Source organism: Rousettus aegyptiacus, unplaced genomic scaffold (assembly GCF_014176215.1).
Source record: "Rousettus aegyptiacus isolate mRouAeg1 unplaced genomic scaffold, mRouAeg1.p scaffold_m13_p_8, whole genome shotgun sequence".
NCBI classification, from domain to species: Eukaryota; Metazoa; Chordata; class Mammalia; order Chiroptera; family Pteropodidae; genus Rousettus; species Rousettus aegyptiacus.
Window position 1 is genome coordinate 112,114,429 of NW_023416311.1, and position 16,104 is coordinate 112,130,532.

Sequence of the window (16,104 nt, forward strand, 5' to 3'; positions counted from 1 at the left end):
TGTGTCCCTGGAGCCTCTTGGCCATGGTAGGGATGTGCCCGGAGCCCGAGCCTGGAGGCTGCGCCCAGACCCCGAGCCTGGAGGTCCCAGCGGCGGGTCCCGTGCCCACCCGCGGGGCAGCAGGAGGGGCTGGCGTGCCGGGGCAAAGCGGCACTCCCGCGTGGGCACGGTGTCTCCTTCCAGAGATGCCATCATCACCACCTCGGTCAACTCCCTGACGAGCTTCTCCTCTGGCTTCGTGGTCTTCTCCTTCCTGGGGTACATGGCCCAGAAGCACAGCGTGCCCATCGCGGACGTGGCCAAGGACGGTGAGTCCGCCCAGGGCGGGCTGGGGCCACGCTGCCGCCCATCCGGGCCAGTTCCGGAAACAGGGTGGGGCATGGGCCTCGGGCCCACCCCTCGGAGCGGCTGGCCTGAGCAGTCGCACGTGTCCACTGTGGAACGCACTGTGGGACCGATAACTGGGGGGACGGGGACACACCCCTCCCTGGATCCCGCTGCCGCTGCTCCTGTCCCCTCTGTGGGACGATGTGGCCGGTGGTGCCTCGGCCCTGACAGAGGCCCCGCAGGCTGCAGGACGAGGCTCTGATTCCCCGTCTCTGGGGTGGGCGTTGTCACCTTCTTATCACTCTGGATCCCCTGGGTCCTTGTCTAAACCTTGGGGAGGGGCATGCTGAGCCCTTCCAAGCAGCGAGGCTGTGGACTTGGGCGTGGTCGGCGGGGAAGATGCTGGCTGCCTTCCGCGTGAGTGGCGAATCGGCCCCAAAGCCTTTCCCTCCAAACGCCCAGTGACCGCGATGTGTTCAGATGGGATCTGGATGGTGTCGAGAAACCCCTCCAATCTCGGGCACATGGGGCTGTGCCAGGAGCTGGCTGGGCAGAGGGCGTGGGCATAAGGGCACGGGGCAGGCTCAGGCCCAGCAGGAAGTGGGCACAGGGCAGGCTTGGGCCCAGCAGGAAGGGGGCAGGCAGGGGGTGCAGGCAGCTGGGCATGGAGGTGGGTGCCAAGGGGTCACTCTGGCTGCTGCAGACTGCGGGCACGTGGGGGTCTGCGTGTTTCTAGTCAATGGGGGAAACCGAGGCATGGGCAGCCCTGACTCAGCCAGCCCAGGGTCCAGGGTCCCCTGAGATGGCTGCACCCCTCTCCTGCCTGTAAGATTGTTCTGGAGGCTGTCCCCTGGCTCCGGGGCGTCTGCGCCCTGAGTCTGCAGGCCTCCCTCCTCTCCTCCTGGTGGCGGGGACGTCCCCTCCTCTGCTGGGGGCCGGTCCTTAGACTCAGAAAAGCCCAGCGGTGCTGCCAGCTCATCGTCGCATCTCCGAACGCTCCGGTCAGGTGGCCTTTCGGGGGCGGGGGTTAGAGGGCCACCGCACCTGAGCCCTGAGCACTCAGCCGGGGGCAGCCCTCATCTTCCCATCGCACCCCCACTCCAAACGTGGGAAACAGACTCCCAGCCCCAGAAGGGCCCCCCGAGATCACGGGGGAAGCGGGGGCCGGGATGCAGCCCCCGCATTTCCACGTCACGTTCTTTTCCCCGGAAATAAACTTCTCCCAAAGGTGGGAGGACGGCGTAACGCACCCAGCGCCCAAGGTGGAGCGCTGGAATCTATGCCCCCCCGCGGCCCCCCGGGCTTCGTGCCCTTTGTCAGGATAAATAGCAGCAGCGGCGGAAAAACGCTGCCGACTCGGGAAGCGCAGCTGCGCGTCCTCCCGGCACGTGCCCGGCAGGCAAAGCAAATGTCACCGCAGCTCTAATTCTCGGGAAAACAGGGCGAAATGTTAACTCGGGCCCAGAAATGAAAGGCGAGGGTGCTGACGTTAGGCCGGCCGAGCACGGGCGCCTCCCGGGGTCGCGGGGCTCAGAGCGTCCGCAGGGCCCCTGGTCCTGCCTTAGGGGGGCATCGGGAACCCCGGGGCCCAGCTCCACAGCAGGGCCCGGTGCCCGCGGGACCCACCGGCCCTGGCCTCCGACCCACCCACGCGGCTGGGGCCTGGGGGACTCGGACCAGCTGGAGTCCTCGCTCCGGAAGCGAAGGCCCGCTGGTCGGCTGTGTGCGCGTCTGCTCACACTGACCACCCGGCCAGGCGGCTCCCCACCTCCCGTGGGAGGATGTTTCGCTTCGGGATGATTTGAGGCTGAGCCGCATCTCACCTTGGTTGAGCGCTGCTGCCCGCCCCTCCCGCTGGGGGCACGGAGCACGGTGGCTGCCAGCACCCCCGCCCTGGCCTAGCGGCGTGCGAGGCTGGGGACGGGCCGCTGCGTGTGAGCGGGCCACGCGCCTCCCCGGCCACCGCGAGCCCCGCGCCCGTGCCGTCCCCGGCGCCATGTGCTGTGGAGGACGTTCAGGGGTGATTCGCCGCCCAGGAAAATGTCTTCGGCGTGAACCGCAGTGTGAGCGTGCCTGGGGACAGAGGCCCGGAGGCTCCCTGAGTTCGGGGACCCAGGCCGGACCCCGGAGACCCCTCCACCCCCGTCGCAGGCCCCCATGGCGAGGCACGGGAGCGGCCCGGGCTGCAGTCGGGGCCGGTGTCCGCCGAGCTCGCAGGAGGCAGCGCGGGAGAGCCCGCGAGGGGCCTCTGTGCCGCTGCGCCTGGAGGCGCTTGGAGGGGCCACGTCGGCCTTGGCGGGGGGGGGGGGGGGGCGGGTGCCTGCGACGCCGCAGCTCGCTGGCAACCGAGGGTCTGCTTTCAGGGCCCGGGCTGATCTTCATCATCTACCCCGAGGCGCTGGCCACGCTCCCGCTGTCCTCGGCCTGGGCCGCCGTCTTCTTCCTCATGCTGCTCACCCTGGGGATCGACAGCGCCGTGAGTGGCCGCAGCGCCTCCCGCCCGGGCCGCCCACAGCCGGGCCGTCCCCCCGAGGCCCGGCGCTCGCACACGGCCCCCCACGGGTGGCCGGCAGGGGCCCTGCAACTGCCTGAACCCCATTCTGGGGCGGGGTGTTTGGACCAGTCTGCCCCTCCTTCCCTCAGGGGCGCCAGCTGCACCGTCTGCTGAAGCCGCCACAGACCTTTAAACACATACAGTGAGGGCAGCTTGGGAGGGCAGTGCAAAGTGACCACGCAGCGTGAGGGTCGGCCCCCCGTGGCCTGTCACTCTCCCTGGCACCCTAGTCCCTGGGAGGAATGCAGGCACTCACGGATAGGTGCGGAAGGCTCCAGCCGCAGCCCAGGCCTGGCCCGCTGTCCGTCTCGTGTGCAGCCCTGTGTGCGCATGTGCAGGGCAGCGGGGGGAGTGGGGGGAGCTAGGGGATAGGGGGGTAGGGGCTCCGGACTTCTTAACCACCTTCCCCATCGCCTGCTGGTGACCAGCAGCTGAGACCTCAGGGTCACTGTGACTGGCCGTGGGCGCCTTGCTCACCTGAGCCTCCTGGAAGTTGCAGAGAACCACAGGTCCCTCCCCAGGAGAACACAGGTCACACACTCCGTGGCCCCGCCCTCTGTCTTCTGCCCGGCGGGTCACCGCCCCGTGAGGCGGACCATGCCCTTGGATGGCATGTCTGGTGGGGACGAAGCCATGACAGCGCTTCCCGGGAGGGCAGTCTCAGCAGAGTGAGGCAAAGAGGGCCCCCAGGGTGACCCCCGTCACGACGATGCTCGGGGTCCGTAGGGCTTGGCTGGTGAGCACACGGCCGGCGGCCAGGCCTGTGCTTCCCGCGAGCGGGCGCAGCCGGGCCGGTGGCAGAGGCGTCTGCCGGGACGCACGGCTGCCCTGCGCGGGGGTGCAGCACGTGGCACTCGCCACGTGGCACTTCTCCTGCCCCGGGACTGCCGCGCGGCGGAGCGCATCGCCGGGGACAGCGTCCGCCCCCTGTCCCCGCTCTCCCGTGGCCGGGTCACGAGAGGCTCTCGTGAGGGCGGTCTTGTCCTTAGGGCTTTCTGGGCCCGGACACCGTGCGGGTGGCCCTCCGTGCCCACCTTCCGGGTGTGCGCGCCGAGCCCCACGCAGCTCAGGCCCGGGCTGGCGCCGCGTGCCCCAGCGCGGCCGCCGCTCTGTGTTGCTGCAGATGGGCGGGATGGAGTCGGTGGTCACCGGGCTCACAGACGAGTTCCAGCTGCTGCACAGGCACCGGGAGCTCTTCACCCTCTTCATCGTCCTGGTGACCTTCCTGCTCTCCCTCTTCTGCGTCACCAACGTACGTACCGCTCGGCTCCGCCCAACCACGCCTCCTGAGCACTCGGCGCTGGGCAGTGTGGCTGCTGCCGTCGGGCCGGACAGAGTGCAGCATTTCCAAGAGCCGTGTCCCCAAGAACAGCTCTTAACATCATACGCAGGAAGCTGTGGTCACACAAGGGGTAGCCACGGTCACGTGTAGTAGCCATGGTCACGTGTAGTAGCCATGGTCACATGTAGTAGCCGTGGTCACGTGTAGTAGCCACGGTCACGTGTAGTAGCCATGGTCACGTGGAGTAGCCGTGGTCACGTGGAGTAGCTGTGTGTGGTCACGTGGAGTAGCCACGGTCACGTGGAGTAGCTGTGGTCACATGGAGTAGCTGTGCGTGGTCACGTGGAGTAGCCACAGTCACGTGGAGTAGCCGTGGTCACGTGTGGTAGCCATAGTCATGTGGAGTAGCCGTGGTCACGTGTAGTAGCCACAGTCACGTGGAGTAGCCACAGTCATGTGGAGTAGCCGTGGTCACGTGTAGTAGCCACAGTCACGTGGAGTAGCCACAGTCACGTGGAGTAGCTGTGGTCACGTGTAGTAGCCACAGTCACGTGGAGTAGCTGTGGGTGGTCACTGCAGTAGCCACGGTCACGTGGAGGAGCTGCGACCCACGTGGAACTTGGTCTTGAGTTACTTCAGCACCTGGACAGCTCCCTGGATGTGCCTTTGGCTCGGCCACCTGCCGCTTGGATCAGGGGGCTGGCGTGAGGCCAGTGCACAAGGGCCGGGGCCCAGGCCGCCCCCCCTCCCCACAGAGGCCCTGCCAAGCTTGGCATCTGGTTGGCCTCTTCACTAATGTCACCAAAGCCCTAAAGAAGAGGTTGCTTCTATTTTTGAGTAGTGGACACGTCCCTAAGAAGCTGCATGTGGCTTGAATTTCAGTGACTCGAGTCGGACTGTGCAGGGCATAGGACAGAAGCTGCCCGTGATGCGAGCCCGCAGGCCGGGCTTGTATTTCGAGGCAAGCCTTTTGTGGGCACGGCCTTCGTGGGCCAGGCGTGCCACATCAGGCACCCCGAGTTCAGCAGGCGCCCCCTCTTCCAGGGCGGCATCTATGTCTTCACGCTGCTGGACCACTTCGCGGCCGGCACGTCCATCCTCTTCGGAGTGCTCATCGAGGCCATCGGGGTGGCCTGGCTGTACGGTAAGGACGGGGCCTGCGCTGGGGCCCTGTGCGTCAGCGGGTGGGAGACCCTGTGCCGTCTCTGTGACCGCGGGCCTGGCATCCCCTTGCTGTGTGACTGTGTGGCTGCCCTGCGGGTGGCGCTGGCTCGAACAGGGACACACGTGAGGCCCAGAGAGCGTAAGTCGTGGAGCCCGCAGCACCGAGGACGGGGCCTGGCCACTGTCATTCCTTCCGACCGGCGAAGGCAGCCCGATGGCACCCCGAATCCTTACTGTGGTCGGGGGCTTCCCATGTGGCCACACGGTTATGCTGCAGAGACGTCCTAACTGGTTCTCGAGAAAGAAGGGGCCCCTGGGGCACCGGGACAGTGCTGCTGGCCAGGGCGAGGCCCCCGCCCCGCCAGCCAGGAGGCAGCCAGCGCCGAGACCCCAGAGGACTGGCCGAGCCAGGTCCCCCTTGGGCAACATGGTCAACAAATGCCGCCACCAACCAGCACGTTCCGGAGTGCCCCTGCTCACGCAGCAGCTCCTGCAGGCGCAGGACCCCGACCCTCAGGGGTGCCACTGCCAACCGGACCCCAGAGCCGCCTCATCCAGCCACTGGGTTACAAGTCAGAACTCTGCCCTGCTGGTGGGCAGTGGCGCCAGGCGAGGCTTGGCGCCACCTGCAGCCCTGGTCCCCTGCCCTCCCGGCGTGGCGACCCAGCGTAGGTCGACAGCAGCGGCAGAAGCCGGAGGAGCCTCGCCGTGGCCTCGCGCCCCCGCGCTCTCTCGTCCTGTGGAGGGCCGTGGAGCCCCAAGCTCGGCGGGCCAGGCGCTTGGCGGCGTTGGCACGGGAGCTCTGCGAGCAGGACGTCGCCCCGTGCACGCGTGTGCCGGGCTCAGGCCCGCGGTGTTGCTCACACCCAGCCCTGCAGGACCCCGCATGCCACAGAGGTGCCCAGTCACGTCTCTGCCTCAGAGCCCCGGAAGCTGCAGCTCGAAACTCGCGCTGGCTTCGAGGGGCTTAGCCTGGCGGAGGACGCACCTCAGGACGTTTTCCGTGCAGAACGGGGCACGTCGAGCCCTGTGCCGTGGCACCTCGTGTGCCCCCCACGCCCACCCCGCAGGAACGGCTCACGGAGGGAGGGGCACCTCAGAAGCGCCCCAGCCGCGAGCTCCGTGCCGGTGCGGCAGAGGGAAGCTGGGCGGGCAGTGGTGGCCGGACCCCACCGCCTCCAGGGACAGAGGCCTGCGTTAGTTCTCCAAACAGCCACCACGTCCCTGGGACCTAAATGAAGCAAAGCCTGCGTTTCCAGTAGGATCGCACGGGACGCGCCAGCCTTCCAGGGCACGAGGTCCCTGTGGGTCCGGGAGCAGATGGCCCCGTGCCACGCAGGGCTGGCCCGGGTCTGCTCCAGGGGCTGAGTCAGAGGGGCCGAGGGGCCGCAGGTGGATGCTCACCCCCTCTCTGCTGGCCTCTGGGTCCCCCTTCTCCGGGCCCCTTTGCCTCTCGGGCCATCTCCGTGTCCAGAGTTCTGATGACGGGCTGACATGTGACGACAGACTTTCTGACGGACCCACCTGCCCACCCACGCTTGGCGGACCAGCCAAGGCCACACGCCAGGGGCCGGCCAGACGCGGACTGGGAGGAACCACGCGGATGGTCCCCCGGAGGAAGTCCCGGTCACCTAGAAATAGCTTGTCTTCGAAAATCATGATTGTACACACAGCAGAGTGGTGGTCAGCTCTTAAAAAGAAGGGAGCCCTGCCCCAGGCTGCCGCGTGGGGGGCTCAGGCCCGAAAGCACGAACGCCGCGTACCGTGCTCACGCGAGGTCCCGGAGGGTCAGAGTCACAGAGACGGCAGGCGGTGGTGCCCAGGGGCTGGGGGACGGGAGGGGCGCGTGTTCAGCTGGGACGGAGGTCCAGACCGGGACGAGGAGGAAGGTCTGGACGTGATGGTGGTGACGGCTGCACAGCAGTGTGAACGTGCCTAACACACGGAACTGTGCGCTCAAAATGGTTCCGCTGGCAAACTTTACGTTGTATCTGTTTTGGCACCATTTTTTAAGGTAGAAGCACGATGCGGGGGGAAGGCAGGGGCAGTCTGGGGACGCGGGAGGCGGCCTCAGGCAGGAGGAGGCCGGGCAGCGGTCCGGCAGGGCCGCTGGGGCCCCACAGGTCTCTCTGAGTGGCTGACCGTCAGGGTTGAGGGGCGAGTGTCACCGAGCGTCACCACAGGGGGCGCGTGCGGGTGGCCGGGGGGCAGCGAGGATGGGGCGCGTGCGGGTGGCTGGGGGTGGGGGGCCCCGCAGGGGCGGCCGGGGGGCAGTGAGGATGGGGCGCGTGCCCGGTCTCGGGGGGTGCGCCGTCCTGACGGTCCTGCTCGGCCGCCCCCAGGCGTGTGGCGGTTCAGCGACGACATCAAGCAGATGACCGGGCGGCGGCCCAGCCTCTACTGGCGGCTGTGCTGGAAGTTCGTCAGCCCCTGCTTCCTCCTGGTAAGGGGCCGCCGGCCGGGGGTCCCCGCTCCGCCCCAGGCCCGCAGTGGCCGCCGGCCGGCGTTCCTGGAGCAAACGGGCCTGAGGCTGGGGTGCCCGCACACCAGACTGTCCGGGGCGGGCTCCGGGGGGACGGGCTGGCCCCTGAAATCCCCTAGCCTCCTGAAGGTGTCCCCCACCTCCACGAGATGCGGGGGGGGGGGGAGGGGCAAGGCCTTGGACTTCTGCCTTGAGGCCGGAGAGAGTCTGGACCTTCGGGGGTGACCCGTCCTCAGTCCCACGGGCAGAGTGACACCAGTCAGACCAAGAGCTGAGGGGACACGCAGCTGGCCAGCAGTGTCCGTGGCAGCAGCCCGGGGCCCCTCGAGCCGCGGGGGCCGGGCGACCCCGCCCGACCTCCGGCCTCGGTTTCAGTTTGTGGTCGTGGTCAGCGTCGCGACCTCCAGACCCCCGCGCTACGGAGACTACGTCTTCCCCGAGTGGGCCAACGCGCTGGGCTGGGCCGTCGCCGCGTCCTCCATGTGCCTCGTGCCTGTCTACGCCGCCTACAAGCTCTGCAGCCTGCCCGGGTCCCTGCGGGAGGTGCGGTGCGCCCCGGCCCCTCCCCGGCCACACTCTCAGCATCGGCCGCATAAACGCTCAGTCAGTAGCCGGGTCGGGCGGGACTGTGGGGAGGTCCCCCGGGGCTGTGCCGCTGGCAAGGACGGCTGGCCTCAGCAGGCGGCTGCGCGGGGCGGGCCCGGAGGACCAGCCGGTGTGGGCGCTCGGGCCGGCGGGGGAGGACGGCCAGTGCCTCCCTCCCACACGGGCGGGGGCTTCAGCGGCCCTGGGGCCCGCTGGTGGAGTCACTGTCACCCAGAGCCCACGCTCTCTCTCCCCCCCAGAAAGTGGCCTACGCCATCACGCCTGAGAAGGAGCGCGAGCTGGTGGACAGAGGGGAGGTGCGCCAGTTCACGGTGAGCGCGGGTCCCCAGTATCCCCTCCGCCAGGACACAGACGGACCCCGGGAGGGAGCATCACAGGAAAGCTAGGAGGCTGATTTATCCGCTCAGCTAAGGCTCCCCAAGGCCACCTTCCGAGGCGCCCGTCCTGAGGAGGGGTGGGCCCGGGGAGAGAGACGGGGCAGAGCCGGCTTGGGGCAGGGGCCCCCCGCGAGGTGGCATCTGTGCAAGGTGGGGCCTGCGTTCCAGGTGGGGTGCAGCAGGGGGAACGGCTCCGGGGGTGGGCAGGGCAGGGCAGGGCCCGCCTCCCTGGGGACGAGCGAGGGAGAAGGCCACCGGGGCAGAAGACGAGAGGCTCCGGGAGGTCCGGAGCCGGGACCCGACGACAGTGGACAGGGTCACTCGCTGCCGGGTCGGGGGCGGGCTGGGCAGGGAGGCTGGGGAGGGCAGGGAGGCTCCAGGTGGCAGAGAGTGGGGGTCCGCCAGGCCCGGGGCACCATTCATTCCCCCCTTCACCTCACATCTGGGAGTCATCTGGGCTGTGCGAGCTTCTGCACCTGTCTGCCACCTGCTCTAGAGCAGGTGCGGAAATGGTCCTGATGCTGTTCAGAGACAGTAACCATGTGCCACATTTTAACTCCCACGGCCTACCAGGTGAGTGGTCACTCTCTCTACCAAGGTGGGGCCCCTGAAGCACAGAGAGGCCAAGGAACCCCCTGCAGTCACACAGCTAGCTGGCAGGAGGTGACCTGGCAGGCACCCCCTCTCCCACCACCCCATGGGATGGCCAGCCCAGGCGAGGACCCACTCAGGGCGCTGACGGCAGCTATGACTGCGGACGACCCGTCCTTCCGGGACCAGACACGCCCACTCGACCCCGTCTCGGGCCAGGATTGGGGCAGGGCCAGTGGGGCGGCGTGGGGTCGGAGAACCCCCTCTGATGCGGGGGGAGGGGCAGAGGGGCGCTCGGTGCCGTTCTGGCTCCATTCTCTGTCTCATCGGGTTCCACTCCTGTCTTTATCCTTTCTTCTTGCTCCTCTCTCTGGGTTTATTCTGTGATACCTTCGCCAACGCCTAAGTTTAGACCTTGGATCACTAATTTTCGACCTTTCTTCTTTCCTGACGTAAGCATTCAAGGCTGTGCATTTCCCTCCGGGGACTCTGTTGGCTACGTTCCACAGCTTTTAACAGTACTTTTCGTATCATTTAGTTCTAAGCATGTTTTCATTTTCATCTGTGACTTCAAGTCTGCTTTTAAATTCCTAAATGCCTGGGGATGTTTTATTTACCTTCTTGTTGTTAATTCTGACTCAATGGCATTGCGCTCAGACACCTACGCTACCCATGCTCTGAAGTACGTCGACTTCCTTACGGCCGGGTTCCAGGTTACTTTGTGAATATTACGCGTGTCTTTAGATGAGTGTGTATGTCCAACGATGCACACACACAGCTCGTGTTCCAACCACCGGATTCGGCAAACACACCCTAAGGTATCACATCTTCCACAGCTTTGCTGATTTAACTCAGCTTCACCGTGAGTGGAGAGGTTTGCGGAATCTCCCACCGCAAGGGCACGCCCGCCCAGGTCTCCCCGTCTCCCACCGCGAGGGCGCGCCCGCCCAGGGCTCCCCGTCTCCCACCGCGAGGGCGCGCCCGCCCAGGGCTCCCCGTCTCCCACCGCGAGGGCGCGCCTGCCCAGGTCTCCCCAGCAGACATACTGTTTTTGTTTCACACGTTGTGAGGCCGTCTCCTCGGGCGGATACGTGTTTAGAATTGTCACGGCTTCCTGGTGACTCGAGCTGGCCTCTCCCCCTTGTGATGCTTTTGCTCTCAAAGTCCTTTTGGCCTGAGACTAATACAGCTGCACTAGCTGTCTTTGAGGTGACCTGAAATACCTTCTGCAAGCTCTCAACTTTCAACTTCTCAGGGTTCTTAAAATTTGGCTGTCTTTCTCAAAACTTGCATATACCCGGAATTTTTTACTCTGACAGGCAGATGAATCCATTGATATTTGTGGTATTGATATTTAGTTTTGATTTTACTATCTTTATAATTCCATTTGTCCTGTTTTTTAATGTTTATATTTTTTACTTTATTGCTTTTATTAATTCTTTGGAGGGGCTTTTTCCTTATTCTATTTTTTTTTCTATATCTGCTTAGAACTGACATACTTTTTTCTATTCTTTTAATAGTTGTGCTTAAAATTGTGCTATGCATGTTTCAGTTCGGGTATGAAGTTAAACAAATCTCAGTCCCCATTCTGAATGTTACAGACATTAAATCTTCTTTCCGCTAATATACTATTAGTGCCCAATACTCTATTTCTGTCTTTTTTATTATTGTTACTGTTATCATTGCTATTTTGGATAGAAATGTTCCCTAGGATTACTGTGCACGTCTAATGTTTATTTGTTCATCATATTTTTTCAGTATGTGCATCTTTCCTTTGAGAATCATTTTCTTGCTTTTCAAAAAAAAAAAAAAAAATTCCCTCCGACATTCCTCTAAGGAGGCCCGTGAGGAACATCCACTCTTTCCAGAGCCGTGGACGTCTGTCTTCCGCCCTCGCTCAGGAGAGGGACTTTGCGGTTGACAGTTTCGGGCTTTCGGCTTCGCGAAGGCGGCGGGGCTCCGCCACTGTGCCAGCCGCCACGGCCCCCGCAGTCTGCGGGTACACAGCTGCGTTCCCTGAGCCTTTGCAGGTCTGAGGTATCTGTCGTAGGTTTACTTTTATCTACGTTAATAGTTCTCTCTGTTTATCCCTCTTGGGATATTTCGTGTGTCCAGGGTCAGCGGGGCCATTCCCTGGGTCAGTTCTGGGAAGGCCGCAGCCGGCCTCTCACCTCCCGGTTTCCCTTGGGGCCTGGAGTGGGACCCGCCCCAGGCCTTCCGGGTCCCGCCGTCTTTCAGACGTGTTCGTAAATGCTGTGTCTCAGGCGCCTGTTGCACAACCCTCTCTCGCTACCAGCGCACAGGGCTACTTCTTAGTTACTTACCTACATAGTAAAAGAGCCCCCCTGACCTCCACGGGAACCCGCACCCGCCTGCTCCCGCCCCCCGCAGGAAGCGCCACCGGGACCGGGCCGGACGTGTCCCTGTCGTCCTACTGCGTGTTTTTGTTGCGCCGAGCGTGGTTTCGGCGGGTCTTGCTCTATAACTAGGGCGCCATGCTGGCTGACAGCTCTGGGCGCGTCTTCCCGCGTGAGCAGGTGCACCTGCCCAGCCCCTCGCCACTGTACCGTTCTCAGATGCCTCGGGATTTGGGGCTGTGGGCGCTAGCGTTTTGCTCCGCCCCCCAAGGCCTCCGACCACGTATCTAGCGTCGTATGGCGCGCCGCAGGCCCCTTCGATGCCCTTCCCTCCCCGCGTGGCACCTCGCACCTCCGCCCGCGCCTTTGCCTCCGCCGCGTCCAGGCCGCTGACGACCCAGCGTACGTCTCGTCTCACGCACTGTCATCTTTCTGGGAGTTCAGTGTGGGTCCGTTCACAGCGTTCCCGTCTCTACTCTACTCTTGGGGTTATAATCACCGTTTAACGTCCTCGCCGGCTCATTTTAACATTTCTCAGCTCCAGGTCAGTTTCCTTGGTCGTGTTTTCTCTTTAGGGGCTGAATTTTGCTGCTGCTTTAGTGTCCGGTGGTTTTCGATTGGATTCCACATGTCGTGAATTCTACCTCGTTGGAAGCTGGGTGTTTTGCACCCTCAAAATAGTCCCGAGCCTAGCTCTGGGCCAGGGCTGAGTCACTTGCGGACAGTGCGCTCTCCGGGGGCCCTGCTTTGTAGGGTTCGGCAGGCGGGACCGGGCAGCACTTCGTGCGGGGCATTACTTGCCACTGCTGCAGTAAGGCCTTCGCGAGCACCGCACCCACGAAGCAGGATCACGTCGCGGTCCCGGGACCAGGCCACTCCCTCGGCCCTGTGGGGGTTCCCCCCGCAGCCTCGTGTGCACTGAGTCCCCAGCCGAGCCCTCGGGGGACCCTGTGCTCCCCGTGCAGGTCGCCCCTCTCGGGCACTTCATCCCGCACACTCCAGTGCTGTGGTGCCCCCAGCCCCCATCCTCCATCGCCAACCCCCCGGCCCGGGTTCACTGCCCCACAGGGTCCCCCCGGCCCCATCGCCGTCCCCCCGGCCCGGGTTCGCTGCCCCATGGGCTCCCATCCCCCGCGCCGCAGCCTGGAGGTCCCCTCCGGGCCACAAGCAGCGACCTGGGGGCACCTGTTTCTCTCTCTCCGGATCACTGTTCTCTGTCATCCGACGTCCTGAGTCTGGAAACCCGTTGCTCTGCCCCATCGGCTCCTTGGGGCCGGTCAGATGGCCGAGTAGTAGATTCTGTCCCCGTCACTCCACTGTGATCTGAAGTGTCTGTGTGTGCGGCCGCGGGTCACCCACGCTGCTGGGTGCACCACAGTGACCGCGTAAACCTGCCACAAGCACGTCCCCCGCCTCCGCCTCACGGCTCCCTGGCTGTACCCCACTCTGCTGAAAACTACACTTTCCCTTCGTCCCTGGAGGCCTGTTTTTTTGTGAAATGTGCATCACCGTAAGTTGCATGTGTCACTTCAAAGATGTTTCTCACTGAGCTGCCCTGAAATCCGAGAGTCACACTCGCTCGGCGTGTGGCTCGCTCCTGGCCTCCTGGCTGGGGGCTCATGCCTCGAGCTTGGCCGGCGGCTTTCGGAGCCCTGCCTGAGACCCGTGGCGGACCAGGCGCCTCCCCGTCCCCCGGCAGCCCCCCTGCTGTTGTTTTGAAAGTGATTAAAAACCCGGTTCTTGCCATTTAGTGTGATCGAAGGGCTTGTGCTCAAAAATAGGCTGGACGCCCAGCTGCATGATGACAGGCGATGACATTTGCCGGAAGGCTAAACGGTGGCCTGTCGTCTCCTCCGTCCTGAGCGGTAAGGAGGCCTGCTCGCACGCCTGTCGCGGGCACACGAGCCAGTCGGCACTGCGGGGCACAGCGTTTCACTGGGGAGGACCGGAGGCCCCAGGAAAGTGGCCTCGGGGGCCTGGGGCGGGGAGGACTGCAGGGGACGTGCGGGCCGATGGAGTGCGCTCGGAGACTGGCCCCAGGTGTGGCCAGCAGCTGACACCACACTGGCAGGGGGACCACGGAGGCCGCGGGCCCCTGGGCGGGCCCCTGGCTGCAGGCGGCTCCCCAAATTCTCTTGCTCAAGCGATGACTGGCGAAGGCGAGGTTCAGTGGGCACCAGGTCTGTGGCCCCCCAGCCCCGTCGCCTGCCCACTGTGTCCTCGCCGTCCTCTCGGCGGGAGCCTCTCCCAGCCGCCAATCACTTCGCTTCTGAAAAGCAAACATTGTCTTCGCAGCTGCGCCACTGGCTCCTGGTGTAGACGGGCGAGAAGCAGGCCCCGGGCGGCGGACCGCTGCGGAGACCCGCCGGCCGAGCTGGAACCCGGAGCTCAGAGAGGAAGCCGGCCGCGCTGCCCTCGACCCGCTGTGTGGGACGCACGGGGCCCTCCGTCCGGACCGTTCACGCCTTCCGCGCCGTGGGAGGGTGCCTGCCGTCCGCCCTGTGTCCGTGTAACTTGGTAGAAATGTCATGTTCTGCTCATGTAAAGCCCCCGACCCAGCCGCCGCCCGGAGCCCGGGCCTCGCTCCCCCGGGTGCCACTGCGAATCACGGTCATTGTGGACGCGCCCGCGGGCACCAGCGCTCACAGTGGCTTCCTGGGTCATTTATTTTGCTCGTATTAAAAAAAACTAAATGTCAGATTTTGCCTAATTTCGCAGACAGTGACAAGGAAGAAGCCTGCCAAAGGCGACAAAGCAGCCACCGAGGGCGGGCGGGGTCCGCTGCGTGTATTGGGGTGCGACCTATATCCTTGTCGCTGAGGGAAACAGACTCCGCGGTCGCGCGGCTGCCACCCCTGCTGCCCGCTGTGGGTCCCGGTCCCTCGTGCCGCCTCACGCGGACGCCGGGCCACGGGGTGTGTGCGCCCCGCGAGCGTCCCCGGGGGCGAGCCCAGACGGCGGACGCCCCGGGCCAGTGGCGCGGGACCCCGCAGACCTTTCTCTCAGGCCTACGGCGCAGCAGCAACGCCTCGGGCTCGGGGCGGCTTCGCACAGGGCCAGTCCGCGGGGCGCAGAGGTCCCCGTGAGCGCCCGCGCCGTGTGCACCGTGCACCGGACCGCTAGCCAGAGGAGGCTCCGCCCCGGACAGGGCGTGGCGAAGGGGAAGCACCGGCCCAAACGTGCTGCGTGGGCCGCGGGGGCGGGGAGACGTGGGGGTGCGGGGCCGTGGGGGCGCCGGGGCGCGCCAGCCGCTCAGCCGGAGTGGCCCGCAGCGCGCCAGGGATCCGCCTGGCCTCGCCTTCCCGGAGCGCCACCGTCCTCGGTGTCTGTCCACAGGGGGCACAGCCACGCCGCCTGGGCGCGCTCCGGGCCGGCGGCAAGGGCCCTGGGCCAGTCCTCCCCCGCACCACCCCCCCCCCCAGCCCGCGCCGGCCTCAGCCCAGACCCAGCCAGGGCCCAGCCAGGGCCCAGGCCAACCCTGCACCGTCCTGCCTGCCTCTCTCCAGCCCTCACCTGCCCGGCAGCTCCCCTGAGGGCTCCCTATGCGGCCAGGCTCGAGCCCTGAGGCCTGACCGCCGCCCCAGCCCACACCGAGCACCCCTCCTGGGCCCCCCACCCCTCCCAGCTGTGATGTCTCCATCTCTGTCACAACAGACCCAGGACTGGACGCAGAACCTGCCCTGAGGGGACCAGGCGAGATGGCCTCAGTGCCCTCGTGTCTCCTCTGCTTCCCAGTCACCAGGTGCCTGGGAGCAGGTGCGTCCCCTTCACTCGCCCTTCCCGGCCTCCCCCACCTGGGGCAGGGCCCTGGTCTGTTCCAGGTGTCTCCACCCCGGGAGCGGCGGGGGCGCCGGCGCGTCCTGAGAGGAGTTCCGGTTGGCCGCAGCCCCGCACGGGGCTTCCAGGGTCACACTGCAGGGTGGGAGGCCTCAGCCAGAGGATGTCCCAGAATCCCCGGGAGCTGAGCTGTGTCCCCTGCACAGCCACACGGAGAGACACAGGCACGTGCACACACAACACGCGCACTGCACGTGTCACACACCTAGAAGCGCACATGTGAGCACCGTCACCCATGAGCACGCGTGCGGGCTCACACGCGCGCTCATCCTGGGCCTGCGGCCGCCGGCGAGAACACCCGTGCCTCCCTGGCAGTCTGTGTAGACAGCGGGGAGCCAGGCCCCCCGGCACTGCTGAGGCCGCTGGTCTGCACAGCCCCGGGGTTATGATGGGAGTGTCCTGTGTCCTGACCCCGAGCTTCCGGCTGGGCCCCTCCTAGGCAGCCAGCCAGCCAGACAGACCCGTACGGAAGTGATGAAGGGCCTATGCCCTGCAGATATAAACAACTCCTGCAAGCAATAGGGATA

At 65.5% G+C, this 16,104-nt stretch overlaps 1 protein-coding gene across 1 annotated transcript in view; it reads left to right on the forward strand.

Annotated features, from left to right (window-relative positions):
• Positions 1 to 14,408, forward strand: part of SLC6A3 (solute carrier family 6 member 3) — a 32,704-nt gene extending 18,296 nt beyond the window's left edge. Inside the window, exons 7-14 of the mRNA XM_016124658.2 lie at positions 184 to 308; positions 2,691 to 2,803; positions 4,005 to 4,133; positions 5,208 to 5,307; positions 7,670 to 7,770; positions 8,185 to 8,352; positions 8,655 to 8,726; positions 14,036 to 14,408. Of these exons, the coding sequence (XP_015980144.2) occupies positions 184 to 308; positions 2,691 to 2,803; positions 4,005 to 4,133; positions 5,208 to 5,307; positions 7,670 to 7,770; positions 8,185 to 8,352; positions 8,655 to 8,726; positions 14,036 to 14,059 (832 nt within the window). The 3' untranslated portion in view covers positions 14,060 to 14,408. The remainder of the gene's footprint in view (positions 1 to 183; positions 309 to 2,690; positions 2,804 to 4,004; positions 4,134 to 5,207; positions 5,308 to 7,669; positions 7,771 to 8,184; positions 8,353 to 8,654; positions 8,727 to 14,035) is intronic.
• The last annotated feature ends 1,696 nt before the right edge of the window (positions 14,409 to 16,104 follow it).